Source organism: Corythoichthys intestinalis, chromosome 15 (genome assembly GCF_030265065.1).
Source record: "Corythoichthys intestinalis isolate RoL2023-P3 chromosome 15, ASM3026506v1, whole genome shotgun sequence".
NCBI classification, from domain to species: Eukaryota; Metazoa; Chordata; class Actinopteri; order Syngnathiformes; family Syngnathidae; genus Corythoichthys; species Corythoichthys intestinalis.
Window position 1 is genome coordinate 28,536,685 of NC_080409.1, and position 19,786 is coordinate 28,556,470.

At 38.2% G+C, this 19,786-nt stretch overlaps 1 protein-coding gene across 1 annotated transcript in view; it reads left to right on the forward strand.

Moving 5' to 3' along the window:
* The window catches only part of LOC130931091 (GDNF family receptor alpha-4-like), a 243,164-nt gene that overhangs the window by 201,195 nt on the left and 22,183 nt on the right, over positions 1-19,786 (forward strand). The window contains exons 4-6 of the mRNA XM_057859583.1: positions 4,307-4,646; positions 6,595-6,704; positions 11,872-12,006. Coding sequence (XP_057715566.1) covers positions 4,307-4,646; positions 6,595-6,704; positions 11,872-12,006 — 585 coding nt within the window. The remainder of the gene's footprint in view (positions 1-4,306; positions 4,647-6,594; positions 6,705-11,871; positions 12,007-19,786) is intronic.

The window sequence follows — 19,786 nt, forward strand, 5'->3', positions numbered from 1 at the left end:
TAGCACAACCTTTTGAAAAAAATACCTGCGTACAACCGCTTCCGGTATCCATCAGTGAGTTTCTTACAATGCTCATCTGGAATTTTAGACCATTCTTCTTTGGCCAACTGCTCCAGGTCTCTGAGATTAGAAAGGTGCCTTCTCCAAACTGCCATTTTCAGATCTCCCCACAGGTGTTCTATGCGATTCAGGTCTGGACTCATTGCTGGCCACTTTAGAAATCTCCAGTGCTTTCTCTTAAACCATTTTCTAGTGCTTTTTTTAATTAGGTCATTGTCCTGCTAGAAGATCCATGACCCAGAGGAGACCCAGCTTTCTCACACTGGGCCCTACATTATGCTGCAAAATTTGTTGGTAGTCTTCAGTCTTCATAATGCCATGCACACGGTCAAGCAGTCCAGTGCCAGAGGTAGCAAAGCAACCCCAAAACATCAGGGAACCTCCGCCATGTTTGACTGTGGGGACCGTGTTCTTTTCTTTGAAAGCATCGGGTTTTTTTTCTTGTAAACTCTATGTTGATGCCTTTTCCCAAAAACCTCTACTTATGTCTCATCTGACCAGAGGATATTCTTGCAAAAGGTTTTGGGCTTTCTCAGGTAAGTTCTGGCAAACTCCAGCCTGGCTTTTATATGTCTCTGGGTCAGAAATGGGGTCTTCCTGGGTATCCGACCATAGAGTTCTTTTAATTCAGACGGCGACGGATAGTATGGGTTGACAGTGTTGTACCCTCGGACTGTAGGACAGCTTGAACTTGTTTGGATATTAGTTGAGGTTCTTTATCGACCACAATCGCACAATGTTTCGTTGAAATCTCTGGTCAATTTTTCTTTCCGTCCACATCTAGGGAGGTTAGCCACAGTGCCATGGGCTTTACACTTATTGATGATTCTGCGCACGGTAGACACAGGAACATTCAGGTCTTTGGAGATGGACATGTCGCCTTGAGATTGCCCATGCTTTCTTACAATCTGGCTTTGAAGTCCTCAGACAGTTCTTTGGTCTTCTTTCTTTTCTCCATGCTCAATGTGGTACACACAAGGACACAGGACAGCGGCTGAGTCAACTTTAATGCATTTTAACTGGCTGCACGTGTAATTTAGTCATTGCCACCAACTGTTATGTGCCAAAGGTAAGTAACAGGTTCTGTTAATTACACAAATTAGAGAAACATCACGTGATTTTTCAAAGGGTGCCAATACTTTTGTCTGGCCCATTTATGGAGTTTTGTGTAAAATGATAATCATGATTTAATGTTTTTCCCTTCTCTTTTGTGTTTTTTCATTGTAAGCAAAATAAATGAAGATATTACTACCAAAGCATTCGTAATGCAATCATTTTCTGGGAGAAATTGAGCATTACCTGACAGAATTGCAGGGGTACCAATACTTTTGGCCAGCTGTGTAGAGGTGGTCAGTAGTACTTTATGTTTCGGCATTTTGATGATTTAAAATTAATTTGTTTATGAACAGAATTAAGGTTAATTCACCTCCTGAAGTTTGCTTTACTAAGTGGTAGGAAATTTGGTTGGCATATCAAGCATGAGTTGACCTCCAAAAAAAGCATAGAGAGTGACAGGAGGTCAAGTGCTTTGGTTGCAGCTAGACATCTGGATATCTTGTACAATTTAATGCAATAATACTCTCGTCAGTTGGACTTAGAACATAAAATTTGGTCACCCAAAAAATGTCTCAAAATGTCATCCCCGATAACACACAGGAAGTCAGCCATCTGTGTTTCGAGTAATAATTTATGCAGTAATGCTCTCTCAAATTTAAGCATGAAGTCAGCAATTTCTGTTTTAAACAATAACTGATGTCTGTTAACACTAACACTTCAATTTTAGAAAAAGAAAAAAAAAATCGTCCCAAAGAGTCAGTTTCCCCTAGCACCATTCAGGTCAGGTCAGGTTAGGGTTAGGGTTAGGTTTAGGGTTTACGGTTTAGGGTTTTGTTAGGGTTAGAGTTATTAAAGTTTTGATAATTTTTAAGATAAAGTTATTGGTTTTCGTAAACCGGACTTCAGTATGTAGTTGGACTCAACGACAAGCCAACAACTACTCATTTCAAGTTTACAGTCCTAAATTGATAAAATGACTTAGGATTATGCAATATAACAAGTCACTTTTGAAGGATAAAAAGTTTAAGTTAAAACTCAATATTTGAAGTAAACTGGACTTAATTAGTCAGAACTAAAATTTGGAATTTACAATATTAACTTGATTAAATGAGTTAGGAATACTAAACAACTTACTTAAGATGCCTTAAAAATTTTAGTTATGCCTACCGTATTTTTTTGACTATAATTCGCAGTTTTTTTCATAGTGTGGCTAGGGGTGCGACTTATACTCTGGAGCGACTTATGTGTGAAATTATTAACACATTATTATATCATTCCACGTGTTATTTTGGGGTTTGGGAGTCACACAGATGGTTTGGTAAACTTGTTAGTATGTTCTTTATGCTATAGTTATCTGAATAACTCTTAATAGCTATGTTATGTTAACATACCGGCCACGTTCGCATTTCGTTGTTCATGCATCATGTTACATTATCATAATGTACACTTATTCAGCATGTTATTCTCTATTGTATTTTTATTTTAAATTGCCTTTCAAGATGACATATCTGTTCTATGTGTTGAATTTTGTCAAGTAAATTTCCCCCAAAAATGTGACTTATGCTCAGGTGCGACTTATATGTTTGTTTTTCCTCTTTATTGCGCATTTTTGGGCTGGTGCGACTTATACTCAGATGCGACTTATAGTCTGAAAAATACGGTATTTAAAATCGTAAGTTAGCATGACTTTTTTGGCAGTGCTGTCAGTCATGTGTTACCATAATCTGTTTACTTTCTTTCAGTAACGAGCAATCTAATCGTTCATTCTTCCAACCCAGCAATCTAATTAAAGTTAGTTTCCTTAGTGTCTGTGTGTTACTATTTTGTTATTGCTTCATAGTATATGTAGAATGAAGACTATTGTAGTAATGTACGGGGAGCATTTTGAATAGAAAATGTTAGAAAGGTTCCCATCTTCTCAGTATGGGTTCGTTTACATGGTAACCGCTCACCGTTACTTCCTGTTTTGGTCTCGAGTCGCATGCGCTATGTGTTTGGGGACTGAGAAAGGCATGACGAATACGGGGTGCACATACGGAGTGCACCCACCTGTTGAGATGTGCGAGGCAATGTTGATCTGTGTGCGTCCATTAATTAACGTATTTTTCCTTCATTCTGGAGGGTTCCAGCGATTGGTTGAAGCTGCTACATGCGCGGCCGTTTGGTAGCTAATTGCCGTTGCAATGGCGGGTAGTCATCGTTCCAAGTCGGCAAGCATTGTTTACATCACATTCGTGTTGCACATTTATGCTGTAAGGTGACGTGTTCGTTTAGCATCTTTCGAGTGTTTTGTTAGTCTGATTGAGTGTAAGGTGCTTAGTTGCCACCAGTGTGTGTGTTTGTGTACTTCGGCTTACTTCTGAGTTATGCGCGCGCATCCGCGCCCACCCCCACCTTTGTGTTTATTGCACTATGCAATTCATTTGTGTGTTGTTGATTACTGTGCAGTCAATTTGCATTGATTTACATTGGCACTGAGATACTGTTAACCCTGAACCCATTGACATTAGGCTTAATCTTTGAGTTAGCGGGAATTTAATTCGTCAGTGGAGTTGATTTCAACAAAGTTCATGCATGTTCATTTTTAGTTTCAGCGCTCCTGAATGCCATAAGCTAGAGCGAGTCATTGGTGGTTGAAATCAACCATCGACTAATTAAAACCCTACTAACTCGAATATTAAGCCTTATGTGAAAAACTCTTTATCTTCTTCTTCAAATTCAATTATTGGCAAGTCAATTACATGCGATGACATTTTTCTGCTGTCATTCATATGTTGAGGCAACAAAGGGAGAGAAATTGCTAAAAAGTAACTGATAAATGACTTTTAAAGTAACAAAGCTACTTTGATAATAAAGTAATCAGTAAAGTTACTGAATTACTTTTTTTGAGGCGTAACCGGTAATTAAATTACATTTTCAAGTAATCTGTGACAACACTCCTTATTGGAAGTTTTATATTTCAAGTTGAATGCCTAACAATACCAGTACCTCAAAAACGTCTCAAGAAGCAGTCAGTCTGTCCTCTCAGTTAAAGGTGATATTTCGACACCAAACATAATTGTTTTAATTGACAGAACTATGGTCAGCAATCCAGAGTTGACCCAGAAAAACATGAGAACTGCATTACGGATATAGATTCATGGGTGCCGCCTGTGTGCAAGTGCAGTAACCGCCTGCATCTCCCTGGCAGAATCGGAAGTGACAACGGTCAATCGCTGCCTGGACGCGGCCAAGGCCTGCAACATCGACGAGACGTGCCAGAAGCTGCGCACCGAGTATGTTTCATCCTGCATCCAGCCGTCGGCCCGCTCGGGCCCATGTAACCGGCCCAAGTGCAACAAGGCGCTACGCAAGTTCTTTGACCGGGTGCCCCCCGACTACACACACGAACTGCTCTTCTGCCCCTGCACCGACACGGCATGCGCTGAGCGCCGACGCCAGACGGTGGTGCCCTCCTGCTCCTATGAGGACAAGGACAAGCCCGGCTGCCTGGCCCAGCTCAGGGTCTGCAAAGCCGATTATGTTTGCAGGTACTACTTTTAAATGCTAACTATTTGTGATGGTCAAGGATTACCAATGAAAACTGAGCCTCCAAAGAATATTTCACTAATTCGGCAATATTAATTTTGGGTCGCAATGTCACAAAACAGTCTCATAAAACCATGTTCAAAAAGAAACAGCAAGTCAAGCATTTGAAGTTAAAAAATGAAATTTTGGCTTATTTGTACTGAAAAACTACAAACAGAAAATTCAGCTCACAGAGGTAGTTGGCAAGGTAAAATTTGGTTACCGAAAGTTAGACCCACGAAAATGTCAAAGGAAGTCTTCCACAGACAAAATAAGTCAACAATTTTATTTTGAAAATGGCAATTTATGCTTATTAGGGACCTGTAGCATTACAACCAAAATAAAACAAAAATCCAGCTCACAAAAGTTGACGTAAGGTGAAATTTGGTATGCATGTTAACCATAGTTAGAGTCATATAAATATCCAAGAAGACAAAGGATACCTGGAATTATTACTGTATTGGCCCGAATATAAGACGGTGTTTTTTGCATTGAAAAAAGACTGAAAAAGTGGGGGTCGTCTTATATTCACGGTCTAGACGTTATACCCATTCACGACGCTGGATGGCGCCAGATAACATTGAAGCGATGCTCTGTCATGACAGATCTCAGCTACTCTCAAGTTTAACCAGTTTGCATTATTTTATTGCAATGTTTTTCCTTATTCAGATTTGTTTCAAGACTAAAGTTACAGTTAGACTTCACTTTGATGGTTAATGCAGTTATTGCAATTTTGTTGTTTTATCACAGATTGGTTTATTTACATTTCAAAAATCAGAAGCCATTCATTTACGAATGTGATTGCACTTTAGTTTACATATTTAAATGTTCAGATATTAAGATTTGAATTAGGCAAAATAACATGCGTTTTCTCTCTCAAATATATTGTCATAATCATTTGTTTCAGATTGTAACAGATTATTCGGATTGTACTGTAATTGTTTTCTGTATTAAAATTAATTTAGTGTTCAAAAAGTCATTTTTTCAAACTTGAGTCTTGAAAAAGAAGGGGGCATCTTATAATCAGGGCCGTCTTATATTCGGGCCAATACTGTAGTTTAAAACAGCAATTTTGGTTTATTAGTGCCTTGAAAAATTACAAACAGAAAATCCATCTTGCAAAGCTTTGGTTTTTGGTGAAATTTGGTTTATGATTATCCACAAAAAAGGTTTAGGATTCCTAAATACCACCAAAAGACACAGGAAGTCTTCTATTTTGGTTAGAAAACAGCCATTTATGCTCATTATTCCTATGTAAAGTCAAAACCCCAGAAAAATCCAACATGTAAAGTTAGATATGGTAAGGTGAAATTTAGTATACATGTTTTACCAAAGATGGACCCACTAAAAATATCATAAAGCCATGTCCAAAAAGCCAGGAAGTTTGTTCTTTTGGTTTGAAAACCGTGAATTTTGCTTGTAAGTGCCTTGAAAAATTACAACAAAAATTCAGCTCCTTCAGTGTATACTGTGATTAGACCTACAAAAAATTCTCTTCAAGTCATGCCCAAAAGGATCCAGGAAATCTTACATTTAGGTTTGAAGGTTTTGCTCATTAGTGCTATGACTCGCGCGAGCTTAGCCATTTTGGAGCCCTGTAACTGACAAATAACTAACAAATTGCATGGAGTTTGTTGAAATCAACTCCACCGAACTTCCCCTTTAAATTAATTTATAGGAAAATCAATCCCATGCAATAGCATCTTTCGGTCACCGGGGGGGCCCTGCCCTGCCAACCCTGCCCCCCACTCAATCTCCGCCAATGCTGCCAACCCTTCTGGATTGGATGTCTTCTGCCATAAATTGCAGTTACTGAGTTATGGTTGAATAAAAGTTTGACTTTACCTATGAAGACCTCAAATAGAGATCTATGTTGAGGATGCTGATGTGCAATTGTGATCCCTCGGTCAGGTCTCGCTGGGCTCAGTTCCAGTACGACTGCCAGCCATGGCAGCACAGCCCCAACGGCTGCAAGCACGGGAACCACGCCGCCTGTCTGCTGTCCTACACGGGTCTCATCGGTAAGAACCGCAGCTGCACGCAAAATTCCTGATTGACTGGTAAAACTGGGCTCGATTATGTTGTTTTCACTGGGAGCGATCGCCTACCTTCAAAAATGGATTGGACGTCTAGCACCGTCATTGTCATCCATTTTAGGTTACTACAAATAACTATTTTAATAGTCAGTTAATCAATGATTATTTTTTGATTCGTGAACTTGTACTTAAGTTATGTTATTAACAGTTTTATAACATACAACATTTTATCTGAATATATGAATCTAAAAGTTGGATTCTGAAAATTAGGTAAGACTATGATTGTTTTCCAAAGCAAAAGCAAATGTTTGCTGTCAGGGAAGTCCAATTTTGAACTCCGAGACAAGTAGCAATCAATAGCTCAAATAAGAGAAAGAATCAAACCCAGCCAAGGATTGCCTGCTTCGAAGACTTTATAGAACACAAGATATATATCGGGGGTACAATGGTGTGCTCCAGCCAGGAGCTGTGAACACACAGGAGTACAATGAGAATACACAATTCAAGGGTCTATATGCTTGTTGAAAGGGCGTTGCTTAAGGATGTTTACTGTGAAACAGAAGTGAAACGTATTACAGCCCAAACTGGGGATTTTCCACAGAAAAACATAATGAGTTATGACCTTGGAAACTAGCTGTAGCTGGTACAAGAGGGAGTAAAATCAGATAAGGCAGTCCACAGGAACTCTTTGCATTATGTTCAAAGAAATACATGTGCAACGCAAGAACATAAATGAATACAGTCTAACAAATGAATATAGTTTCACAGCAGTTATTTGTTTTATAAGCATGAATAAAATATTCTTTCACAATTGCAAATGTCATACAGACAGTCCCTGGTTTACGAATTACCCGATTTACGTGATTTTGACTTTACTATGCCTGTCTCATCGTTTCTTTTTTTTAAATGTTGACTTTTGTTTTGTGATGCATGCTTTTATTTTGGCGCAGGAAGATTAGAGCTCTTCCGCACGCGAAAGCATTTACTCATCGCCCATCCCACACACGTACATATGAGGAAGAGCACATCCGAGTGAAGAGGTGACAGCCTGCGCGCGCATTTGTTGCTTACGAAGCATCCAGAGGCGACGACCGTATATAATTCCTTTGGTACCGTTTATTGTGCTTTTTCAATTGTGGTGGAATATTTGCGGCCAGTTTATGTGATTGTTTTTGATGATGTGCGGACGCTAACATACATGCTAATCGTTTGTTTTTGCTGTATCAGCAGCTACTTGTAAAGGCAAATTTGAATAGCTGTTATTGAAGATGAGACTGATTTAATTTCACTTTATTTGAGTTTCATTCTTTAAGTGTTGATGTCATATTACGTGTTTTTGGATATTTTTATTTGAATTTAGACGGTGTTTAGAGGTATTTAAAGGGGTAATCATTAACCCTTTAAATTTGGGATTTAGTGTCAATGAAAACAGTTCATGATCATAATTTTCATCTGAAACCTTTGATCGGATTGAGGAAATATTGTAAACATCGCCACGGTCTCTAAACTAATGGTTCTGAGTTTGGTGCGAGAGGACTGCAAGCTCCCTCTAGTGCAGTAGTTCTTAACCTGGGTTCGATCGAACCCCAGGGGTTCGGTGAGTTAGTCTAAGGGGTTCGGCGAAGGTAAAGAAAGCCTGTCAAGTTCAAATATGAATCCTTACGTCTCTGGCTCAATCCGGCTCGAAGGACCATTAAATGTCAAGTTAAAATATGAATCCTTAGGTTGACATTTATAAAATTACCCAAAATAAGGAGAGAAGGCACCCAGCCTTTGAGAACATGCGCAAGGAGAACAGGAGGGAACTATACAATTCAATACTAGACTACATTACAGTTTCCAAGATCGTTCTAAACCACCCCTCCCGTACCCTTTCTTTTTATTTGGGTTGGGCATATTGCATTCATGTAGCAATATCCATTCAGCAACAGATAAAAAGAGACAGTTTGTCCGCAGCTTATCCTTAAAGGTGACCTGTGGAACATAGGCCGGTTTGAACCGATCAAAATGACAAGGCAGTTTTATTAAGAGTTAAATATGCGTATAGCAACCAATCATGAACAACTTAACTTTATTGTAAGCATTCACTATTAAAAGCAAATATTTAATAATCATCTAATAATTATCTTCTCAAACGCAGAGCCCTATTTTCGTATGCTGATTAAATCAAAGCAAAGTAGCTTTTTAGAGCAGAATTTGGACTGGTTTGTTTCTAATTTACAGCCTTAATCTATTTCTTTTAAATTACCAGTCCTCGATCTGATAGGAGGAGCAGCTGGTTTGCTTAGTGTAAAGTTGACTCGCACTTGGTTTGACTGAATACAACGGACCAATGGGCAGCATTGTATAACATTTTGACCTGTTTATAAAACATGCTGTCAAAATGAGAAAAACTTTGAATGAGACTTATATCCGTTTCCAATTTGAAAAAATTGCTTTATTATCCAATTTTGGAGTGTTCGGTGAATCCACATGTGAAACTTGTGGGGATTGGTACCTTTAGCAAGGTTAAGAACTACTGCTCTAGTGGTATGCTGAAGATGAACTGAATTAAATTTTCAAACAATCTTGTAACCAAGTACTATTCTGTTGTATTCAACTTCAACTACAAAAAAATTACAATTTATTGCTTTAATACAGTTTCGTTAAAATATTTATGAACGACTTATAAGGGCGATACAATTTTTAGTACATTGCAAATCTACAGACAAAATAATGGAAACACCTAACATTTCTCCATCATAATCATTGAACATAATTTTTAAAGAATGGCATGAGGAGCATTCTAATGAAGTTGAGCATCTCGTATGGCCGGCACAATCACTAGACTTCAACATTATTGACCATTCACAGTCAGTTTTACAGATTCAATTAAGACGTCGATTTCCGCCGTCATCATCTCTAAAAGAGTTAGAGGGTATTCTAACTGAAGAATGGCTTAAAAATCCTTTGGAAACAATACACAAGTTGTATGAATCAATACCTCTTAGAATTGAGGCTGTAATTGCCCACAAAAGGCGGACCTGCACCGTATTAAATTAGTTTTTGTTGTTTTTTTAAGGTGTTTCCATTATTTTGTCCAACCCCTGTAAAATATACTGTGGGGAAAATAAGTATTTAGTCAACCACTAATTGTGCAAGTTCTCCCACTTGAAAATATTAGAGAGGCCTGTAATTGTCAACATGGGTAAACCTCAACCATGACAGACAGAATGTGGAAAAAAAAACAGAAAATCACATTGTTTGATTTTTAAAGAATTTATTTGCAAATCATGGTGGAAAATAAGTATTTGGTCAATACCAAAAGTTCATCTCAATACTTTGTTATGTACCCTTTGTTGGCAATAACGGAGGCCAAACGTTTTCTGTAACTCTTCACAAGCTTTTCACACAGTGTTGTTGGTATTTTGGCCCATTCCTCCATGCAGATCTCCTCTAGAGCAATGATGTTTTGGGGCTGTCGTTGGGCAACACAGACTTTCAACTCCCTCCACAGATTTTATATGGGGTTGAGATCTGGAGACAGGCTAGGCCACTCCAGGACCTTGAAATGCTTCTTACGAAGACACTCCTTTGTTGCCCTGGCTGTGTGTTTGGGATCATTGTCATGCTGAAAGACCCAGCCACGTCTCATCTTCAATGCCCTTGCTGATAGAAGGAGATTTTCACTCAAAATCTCTCGATACATGGCCCCATTCATTCTTTCCTTTACACAGATCAGTCGTCCTGGTCCCTTTGCAGAAAAACTGCACCAAAGCATGATGTTTCCACCCCCATGCTTCACAGTGGGTATGGTGGTCTTCAGATGCAATTCAGTATTCTTTCTCTTACAAACAAGAGAACCTGTGTTTCTACCAAAAAGTTCTATTTTGGTTTCATCAGACCATAACACATTCTCCCAGTCCTCTTCTGGATCATCCAAATGCTCTCTAGTGAACCGCAGACGGGCCTGGATGTGTACTTTCTTCAGCAGGGGGACACGTCTGGCAGTGCAGTATTTGAGTCCCTGGCGGGGCAATGTGTTACTGATAGTAGCCTTTGTTACTGTGGTCCCAGCTCTCTCTAGGTCATTCACTAGGTCCCCCCGTGTGGTTCTGGAATTTTTGCTCACCGTTCTTGTTATCATTTTGATGCCACGGGGTGAGATCTTAAATTGAGCCCCAGATCGAGGGAGATTATCAGTGGTCTTGTATGTCTTCCATTTTCTAATAATTGCTCCCACAGTTGATTTCTTTACACCAAGCGTTTTACCTATTGCAGATTCAGTCTTCCCAGGCTGGTGGAGGTCTAAAATTTTGTCTCTGGTGTCCTTCGACAGCTCTTTGGTCTTGGTCATAGTGGAGTTTGGAGTGTGACTGAGGTTGTGGACAGGTGTCATTTATACCGATAATGAGTTAAAACAGGTGCCATTAATTCAGGTAACGAGTGGAGCCTTGTTAGACCTCGTTAGAGGAAGTTAGACCTCTTTGACAGCCAGAAATTTTGCTTGTTTGTAGATGACCAAATGCTTATTTTCCACTCTAATTTGGAAATAATTTCTTTAAAAATCAAACAATGTGATTTTCTGTTTTTTTTTCCCACATTCTGTCTCTCATGGTTGAGGCTTACCCATGTTGACAATTACAGGCCTCTCTAATCTTTTCAATTAGGAGAACTTGCACAATTGGTGGTTGACTAAATACGTATTTGCCCCACTGTGAGTGCATTGTTAATATTTTATCTGTTTCATACCTAAAAAAAAACTAAAAAATATTTCCCTTGAACGTTTTGGCTTGCTCCACGACTGTGTTGTGCTACTGGTCATGATGATCAACGGTGATCATCGATTAGTTGTCGATTCAACGTGGCGGCCCTCCAGCCAAGGAGTTAATGACTGCAGTAGAGGAGAATAACATCTTGCACTTATCAAAGCTTTCTCCTCCAAATTTCTCTGCGGACGTAAGAAAAGCGAGAAGCGGCGGCGCCATCGATCCGTGCGCTCACGCTGTCAAGTCAAAGACAGACCCAGATCAAAGAATGCAGCGTCAGTAAAACACACCCGGGCGAGAGATGGTGTCGTGTCGAGAATAATGAGCCATCGCACGGGATCACAGGGTCATCATAAGATGATGTTTTAATCAGTCTTTTGTGTTGTGAATGTATGCGCCGCCAGGCAGCACCATCACGCCCAACTACCTTGACAACTCCACCTCCAATGTGGGACCTTGGTGCTCCTGCAGTACCAGTGGACACCAACGAGAGCAGTGTGCCGGATTCCTAGCCTTGTTCCACGACAACATCTGCCTCAGTAAGTACAACCAGTTTGGCAATGAATTATCATGTTTCAGTGTTCATGTTGACAGCGCTGAGACATCCAATACGTTTAGATTGGGAGTGCTGGCAGACCCTCCCAGTCCAAATGGATAGGACGCCTAGCACTGTCAATAGCAGTGAGTTAAACATAAATGTTTACATTTAAATATTTATTTGTAATTATTTTATCAATCCTAATTTATTTTATGATTTTACGATTACTCTATTTCGTTATTATAAAAAGAATTAATGTGGTAATATTATTGAATATTTTAATGTCAGTTGTCTGTTGGTGAATATTTTACATGATTTATATAGAAATAAACTTGACTAAGTATTTTTCTATTTTGAACAAACAAATTATTGGATACGACATGGTGGAGGAACGGTTAGTACGTCCACCTTACAGTTGTTACATCAGGGGTTGTACCCCAGGCTCTGACCTTTCTGTGTGGAGTTTGCATGTTCTTCCCAGGTACTGCAGCTTCATCCAACATCCTAAAAACATGCTGATTGAAAACTCCAAATGGCGTACCGCAAGCAACACGTCACTTTTGCTCATTAATAGGGCTGTCAAACGATTAAAATTTTTAATCGAGTTAATTACAGCTTAAAAATTCATTAATCGTAATTAATCGCAATTCAAACCATCTACCATAATTTCTGGACTATAAGGCGCACCTGACTGTAAGCCGCCAGCCACCAAATTTGACATGAAAACGGCATTTGTTCATAGATAAGCCGCACTGGACTATAAGCCGCAGTTGTCCTCATTGTATTATGGGATATTTACACCAAAAGATATTGACTGGTAACACTTCATTTGACAATGGCACCATAAGACTGTCATGAGACCAAATGAACCACCATTAAGCTTTGAACCAATTGGCTGCAAAGCCTTATTGTCACTAAAAGCTTCATTTGGCCATCACTGCTTCCTTGGGGTAGACAGTCAACCTCTGCTGCCAACTGCTCTCAACACTGTTGTCATCCAACATTCCTCCTAGCATGCATGGCGGCACGACAGATGTAAATAACAGTCATGTTCTGTGCTATTATTTCTTCAGTTACTGTTCCAGTTGTTTCATTAATTGCTAGTTATGGTATTTGGTAACATTTTCCTGGATAGTGGTGCCATATTACTGTCATAAGACAGTCATAATTATTACATGACACTGTCATAAGCATTAATGAATGCTTATAATAGATGTCCGTTAGTATCATCCAGCAAATTATCTCACTTTTGAATGGACGTAAAAGATCTGAGCTGGACATAAATGGATTTAGTGACATAATATGTCACATGACACATATTGACATCTGTCATAAGCATTCAGTAATGCCCATGATAGTGTCATGTCATAATTATGATGTTCTCATGACAGTCTTATGATGCCGCTGTCAAATAAAGTGTTACCTATTAACCCAAATCAATCAACAAATAAGCCACACTTGACTATAAGCCGCAGGATTCAAAATGAGAAAAAAAAGTAGTGGCTTATAGTCCGAAAATTAGGGTATAAAATATGCCATATTTTTCTGTAAATTATTGTTGAAATGGAAAGATAAGACACAAGACGGATATATACATTCAACATAATGTACATAAGTACTGTATTTGTTTATTATAACAATAAATCAACATGATGGCATTAAGATTAACATTCTGTTAAAGCGATCCATGGATAGAAATACTTTTAGTTCTTAAAAGATAAATGTTAGTACACGTTATAGAAATTTCATATTAAATAAAATAAAATAAATTTTTTAAAAAATGAAATAAAATTTTTATATAAAAAAATGTTTTCGTTTTAATAAAATTTGTAAAATTTTCAATTAAAAAATAAACTAGTAGCTCGCCATTGTTGACATCAGTAGTTACACAATTCTCATGGTGCTTAAACCCATAAAATCAGTCGCACCAAAGTGCCAGCAGAGGGAGACAAAAAACAAGTAACAAGTGGCCATGACACTGCTGTCATTTTAATCTGTTTGAGCGGGGCATGTGCGTTAATTGTTAATATTTTAACGTGATTAATTTAAAAAATTCATTACCGCCCATTAACGCGATAATTTTGACAGCCCTACACATTAATATGTTTTTGTTTTTTGTTTTTTTTAACCTGTCCTGTTCAGCTGTTTGACACGGACAATGGAAGTATAAGGACAATGGAAGTATAAGTGCCTAGATAGTCTGAACAGTTTTAATGTATCACATTGAAGTCTGACATACTCCCTTTGTGATCATTACCATCACCTACTCATTAATATCCATGACGTTAGCAATTGTGGCTAGGCGGGTCAACCTCCTGTTTGTCCCTAGTTGTAAATGAATGGAAATAGTGTACCAACGAGATGTTTACTAAGTAAGCCTACCAATTCTGTCCGAAAATGTGCCAAATTCACTGGTAAAGATGTGGAAGAACATACAAATGTTCAGTTGAAAAGATGGCTTGAGTGTCGAGGGCTGAAAAACACGAGCCGACCTGATCCAGAGTTAGCTCTTTATTGACACCTTTTTCTTGTGTGCATTCTCCTGTTTCAACAATCTATCTTTTACCACCATATGCCCTTTCTTTCTTATATATTACTGTATATCCTCTGGTTGTCTTACGTCTCTGACCGTTCTTGGGGGCAATTTACATTGCTATTTTTGTGTCGTGATCGCAAATGCTACTCAGTGAAAGCCAGCGAACACTTTTAATTTTTTCATTACCATAATTTCCCGAATATAAGGCGCACCTGTGTATAACGCACACCCCAAATTTACTTGTAAAATCTAGGGGAAATTATTGTACCCGTGTATAACGCGCACCCTAATTTTAGCACCAATAAATAGAAGAATACAAGAGAACAGAGCTCGTCTACAGTTACAGAAATGTCATTTTACTGACTTGTGAAACACAGCACAAGTATACCACATTGGTAGTTCAAAACATTACCGTAAACTGACAATATATACGGTAATAATATGATAATAATCTGATAACTTCTTGAATTTACCAGAATCCAGGAGAAAACAAAACAGATGTGACTTTTCTTTTAAAGGCTGCTGTATAACTTGCTCGTTTCATCATGATGAATAAATGTTACCTCCATGGATTGATACGGTAAAATGAAAGTGAGAACGTAAGTCGGAAATCCGAGAGAGCTCATCGCTGTTGACACGACAGTAACAATAGGAACTATTGTTATTTGGGTTTGTTTCCCGAGGGACAGATATAGTTGACGGACACAGGAAGTCTGTGTTGTGTTACGTTTGTTATGGTCCAAGTTGCGGAGCTGCAATAAACGTTGACTCAAATGAGTTCAACAAACTAAATTCTGTGCTTTATGAAGAGTGAAAAAATCAGAATTTACACGGACGAAATCATTCGGCCGATCAGAGTGAAATATTACCGAAACAAAATGGTGACGTCACGTACCGTAATGGTCGGCAACGGATCGCCGCATACGTTTCTTCAACACAACGTGGCCGTGTCAATTAAACAAAAAATGGGTTTTTATAGACACAGTGCCCTCCATAATTATTGGTACCCCTGAAAAAAATGTGTTTTTTAGCTTCTAATATTTTTTTTTTTTTCAAACAATATGGGACCTTAATGGAAAAAAAGAGAAAAAGCTAACCTTCAATACAAGTGCATTCATTCAGTGGGGAAAAAATCCCACATAAAGAAAAAATATTTGACATCGAATAATGTGCGTCACAATTATTAGCACCCCTGGTGTTAATACTTTGTACAACCCCCTTATGCCAACAAAACAAGGTCTGGGGACTGAGATGGCCATGGCAGGAGCTTGATTTTGTGTCTGGTGAACCATTTCTGTGTAGATTTGGCCATATGTTTAGGGTCATTGTCTTGCTGAAAGACCCAGTGATGACCCATCTTCAGCTTTCGGGCAGAGGGCAACAGATTTTAATTTAAAATGTCCTGGTATTTCAAAGCATTCATGATGCCATGCACCCTAACAAGGTTCCCAGGGCCTTTGAAAGCGAAACAGCCCCACAGCATCACTGACCCACCCCCATACTTCACAGTGGGTATGAGGTGCTTTTCTGGGACCGTGTGTATTTTTGTGTGAGACCAAGATTGAGCTTTTTGGCAACAAACACTCTAAGTGGGTCTGGCGTGCCACAAAAGATGCGCATGCTGAAAAGGTCCCATATTATTTGAATTTTTAAAAATTATTAGAAGCTAAAAAACACATCTTAACCAGGGGTGCCAATAATTATGGAGGGCACTGTATATAATATTTATATATTTCTGTCTCCATCCATGTACCCGCGTATAATGCGCACCATGATTTTACAAGTTGATTTTGGGGAAAAAAAGCGCGTTATATTCGGGAAATTACGGTATTAACGAATCTTAATTCTATAATTTATTTACACTTCCCTCTTACTAAAGTTTTTTTTTTTTTTTTTTTTGACAACAGAAAAGGTAACAGTGGCAGTTATATACCATTTACATTTTTTTCCAGGTCATTCATTGTCAGACAGAAGCAGCACGGCAAAAAGCCACGCTAAAAAATTTTTTTTTAAATTTTAAAAATGGCTTACCACGTCCTCCTCTTTAGGACCATGGCACCCAACAAAATGTCTACTGCATATGAAATGTGAATGGCTTCACCTTGCTAGCATTAAACTGGTCTTTTGAAAGTCAGCACATGTTGATCCATTCTTCACATTTTTTCCTTGGAGTTTTTGCATTATCGTGCATCACTAGATCAAACCCATCTAAGAACAATCCCAGATACAAAAAAGAAAACTGTGTAAAATTTCGTCAAAATCCGCCCAGCCGTTTCAGAGTCCATAGGGAACGAATACACACCCACCCAAACGCACTGCCCCCCCACACACACACAAAATGTTTACTCCAAAAATAAGAAACTATATATCAGATGTGTGATGTTACATCTTATTGCCAAACAAAAAAAGAACCGAAAACTAGAGATGTCCCGATCGATCGGCACGTCATTTTCAAAGTATCGGAATCAGCAAAAAAATATCGGACATGCTTTTTTTTTTTTTTTTTTTTTTTTTTTTGTCTAAATTAAATCGTTTTCTAATTGTATTTAACGTTACAGACATGATATGTTACACTCATCCAGAGTCTTTAGTTTAGGCTTAAGGTAGGGTTATCAAATTTATCCCGATAACGGCGGTAATTAATTTTTTTTTAAATGTATCACGTTAAAATATTTAACGCAATTAATGCATGCGCTGCACAACCCACTCACGCATTGTCCCACTCAGTCTGTAATGGTGCCATTTTACCTATATCGAGAGCCTTTGGAGCCTTTTTTTAATTGGCTAAAGCCTTACAATCACTCTCCCTACAATTAGAAATATCGTGGGAAGCAATGTGGGGAAGCAAGGTAGTAATTGATCATTTTCTTAACACCCTATGTTATTTCCCAACGCAGAGAAGATATATCAATTGGTAGCACTACGCACAGTCATGGTTGCACTTCCCATCATGCATTTGGGCATGGCTACAGTATCATTTACTGAAAGCTCAACAAATACACTAGATGGCAATATTTAGTCACAATATACAAAGTCACATTTATCCTGTAAGAATTACAAGTCTTTCTATCCGTGGATCCCTCTCACAGAATGAATGTTAATAATGTAAATGCCATCTTGAGGATTTATTGTCATAATAAACAAATACAGTACTCATGTACTGTATGTTGAATGTATATATTCGTCCGAGTTTTATTCATTTTTTTCTTAATGCATTGCCAAAATGTATATGATCGGGAAAAATTATCGGGAATGATTGGAATTGAACCGGGAGCAATATATCGGGAAATATCGGGATCGGCAGATACTCAAACTAAAACGATCGGGATCGGATCGGGAGCAAAAAAACACGATCGGAACAACCCTACCGAAAACCGTCAGAAAAACAAAGATGGTGATATGGATTGATGGGCTGACCGTCAACCTTTGTTGTTCAAGTACTTTGACTATTTTGAAGAACATTTTTCTCAGGGAAGTTGCCCTTAAATGAGCTTCTCTTGTCATTTTTTTCTGCCATAGTGCTGAGAGACAAACATAATGACATCACGTGGATGTTTGCAGCCATTATTCATCTTTTTCTGCAGTGGACTTAATTGCCGCTGAATGCCTGCCGTGGTTTTGAATGCACCATTTAGGAAATGTCACGTTCCTCATTTATTTACCTGTCAACTGCCATTATGTACATGGACATTTTTCAAGATGTAATGGGCAAAAACGACACTTAATTGAATCCGACTCTTTCTACGGCTGGAAGGTAAGCAGCCAGCCATTTCAATCATTTCAATCAATCATACAAAAGTTGAACCCCTTTACGCTTGTCGTCCCCAATTTGTCACCGACCGCTTTCCATTCAAGACCCTCATCTTAGCTCTATGGCTGCCCTTGCCAGCGCTAGACGTCCAATCCATTTTGACTGGAGGGTTATTAGAGATCATTTGATCACTGCCAACCCTCAGAGTCAAACTGGATTGGACGTCTAGTGCCATCAATGGGATTGAAAAGAGTTAATAGTAAATATTTTATTCATTTTTAAATTTATATATATTTTTTTTTCTTTAAAAAAATTAATTAATTAATTTAAAAAATCTTATATTGATTTTCTTTTATTTAAAAACTACATGAAATTATTCAACAATTATATAATTTATAATAAAAATATTTTCATAAAATTTCTTTTTTATATGTATAACAAAAAATAAAAATGAATAGACATTTTAAATACCATAATTTTCTAACTATAAGCCGCCACCCACCAAATTTGACACGAAAACGACATTTGTTCATAGATAAACCGAATTGGACGATAAGCCGCAGCTGTCCTCACTGCATTATGGGATAGTTACACCAAAAGATATTGACCGCATCATAAGACTGTCATAAGAACAAATGAACCACCATGAGCTGCAAAGATTCATTGCTTCGAGAAGCTTCATTTAGCCATCACTGCTCTCTTGGGGGAGACTGTCGACCTCTGCTTGCCACCTGCTGTCTACACTGTTTTTTACCATGTTTATTTACAAACGTTTTCAATTAACAACAAACGGTGACTATCAATTTCTATCAGTTGTTGGCATTTTCTACTGTCACCTTGACATACAGGAGACGAGATACACATACATAAATATAAAACAACCCAAAGAAAAAGAAAAAAAAATTCTCCGCATGAAGAAATGTATGTCAAGCTATACAACTGTATACTCTACACGAGTACATTTCCCCAAAAATATGTGCTCTACAAATTGCAATACATATACACAAAAACACAAACACCTTGAAGTACTCATCACATTTTTTTTCTTTTTTGTTTTAACCAAAGTCCATGTATACATCAAATGATGACAGGAGGAGAGGAGTAGGGGTCTACTATAAATTCAAGTGTTCTAAAATTGGTTGCCATACAATCAGAAACTTTTGAGGGTTGCCTGATACCTCATACCTTAGTTTTTCTATATGTAACACTCCTGTAAATTCCCTGAGCCAGGTTTCAAAGTGGGGTGGGACATCAGACTTCCATAATTTTAAGATACACCTTTTGGCTATTATCATGCCGTAAGCAATCACAAAAGTCCTATCATGACCCAGTTTTTGCAATGTTTCAGAGAAACCAAACAGAGCAATTATGGGGTCAGGATCAATTGGTGTTTTGAATACTTTTGAGTACCATTTGAATATTGAAAACCAGAATTCTCGAATCCTTGGGCAGAGCCAAAATTGATGTGCTAATGTGCTATCCATTATCTTACAT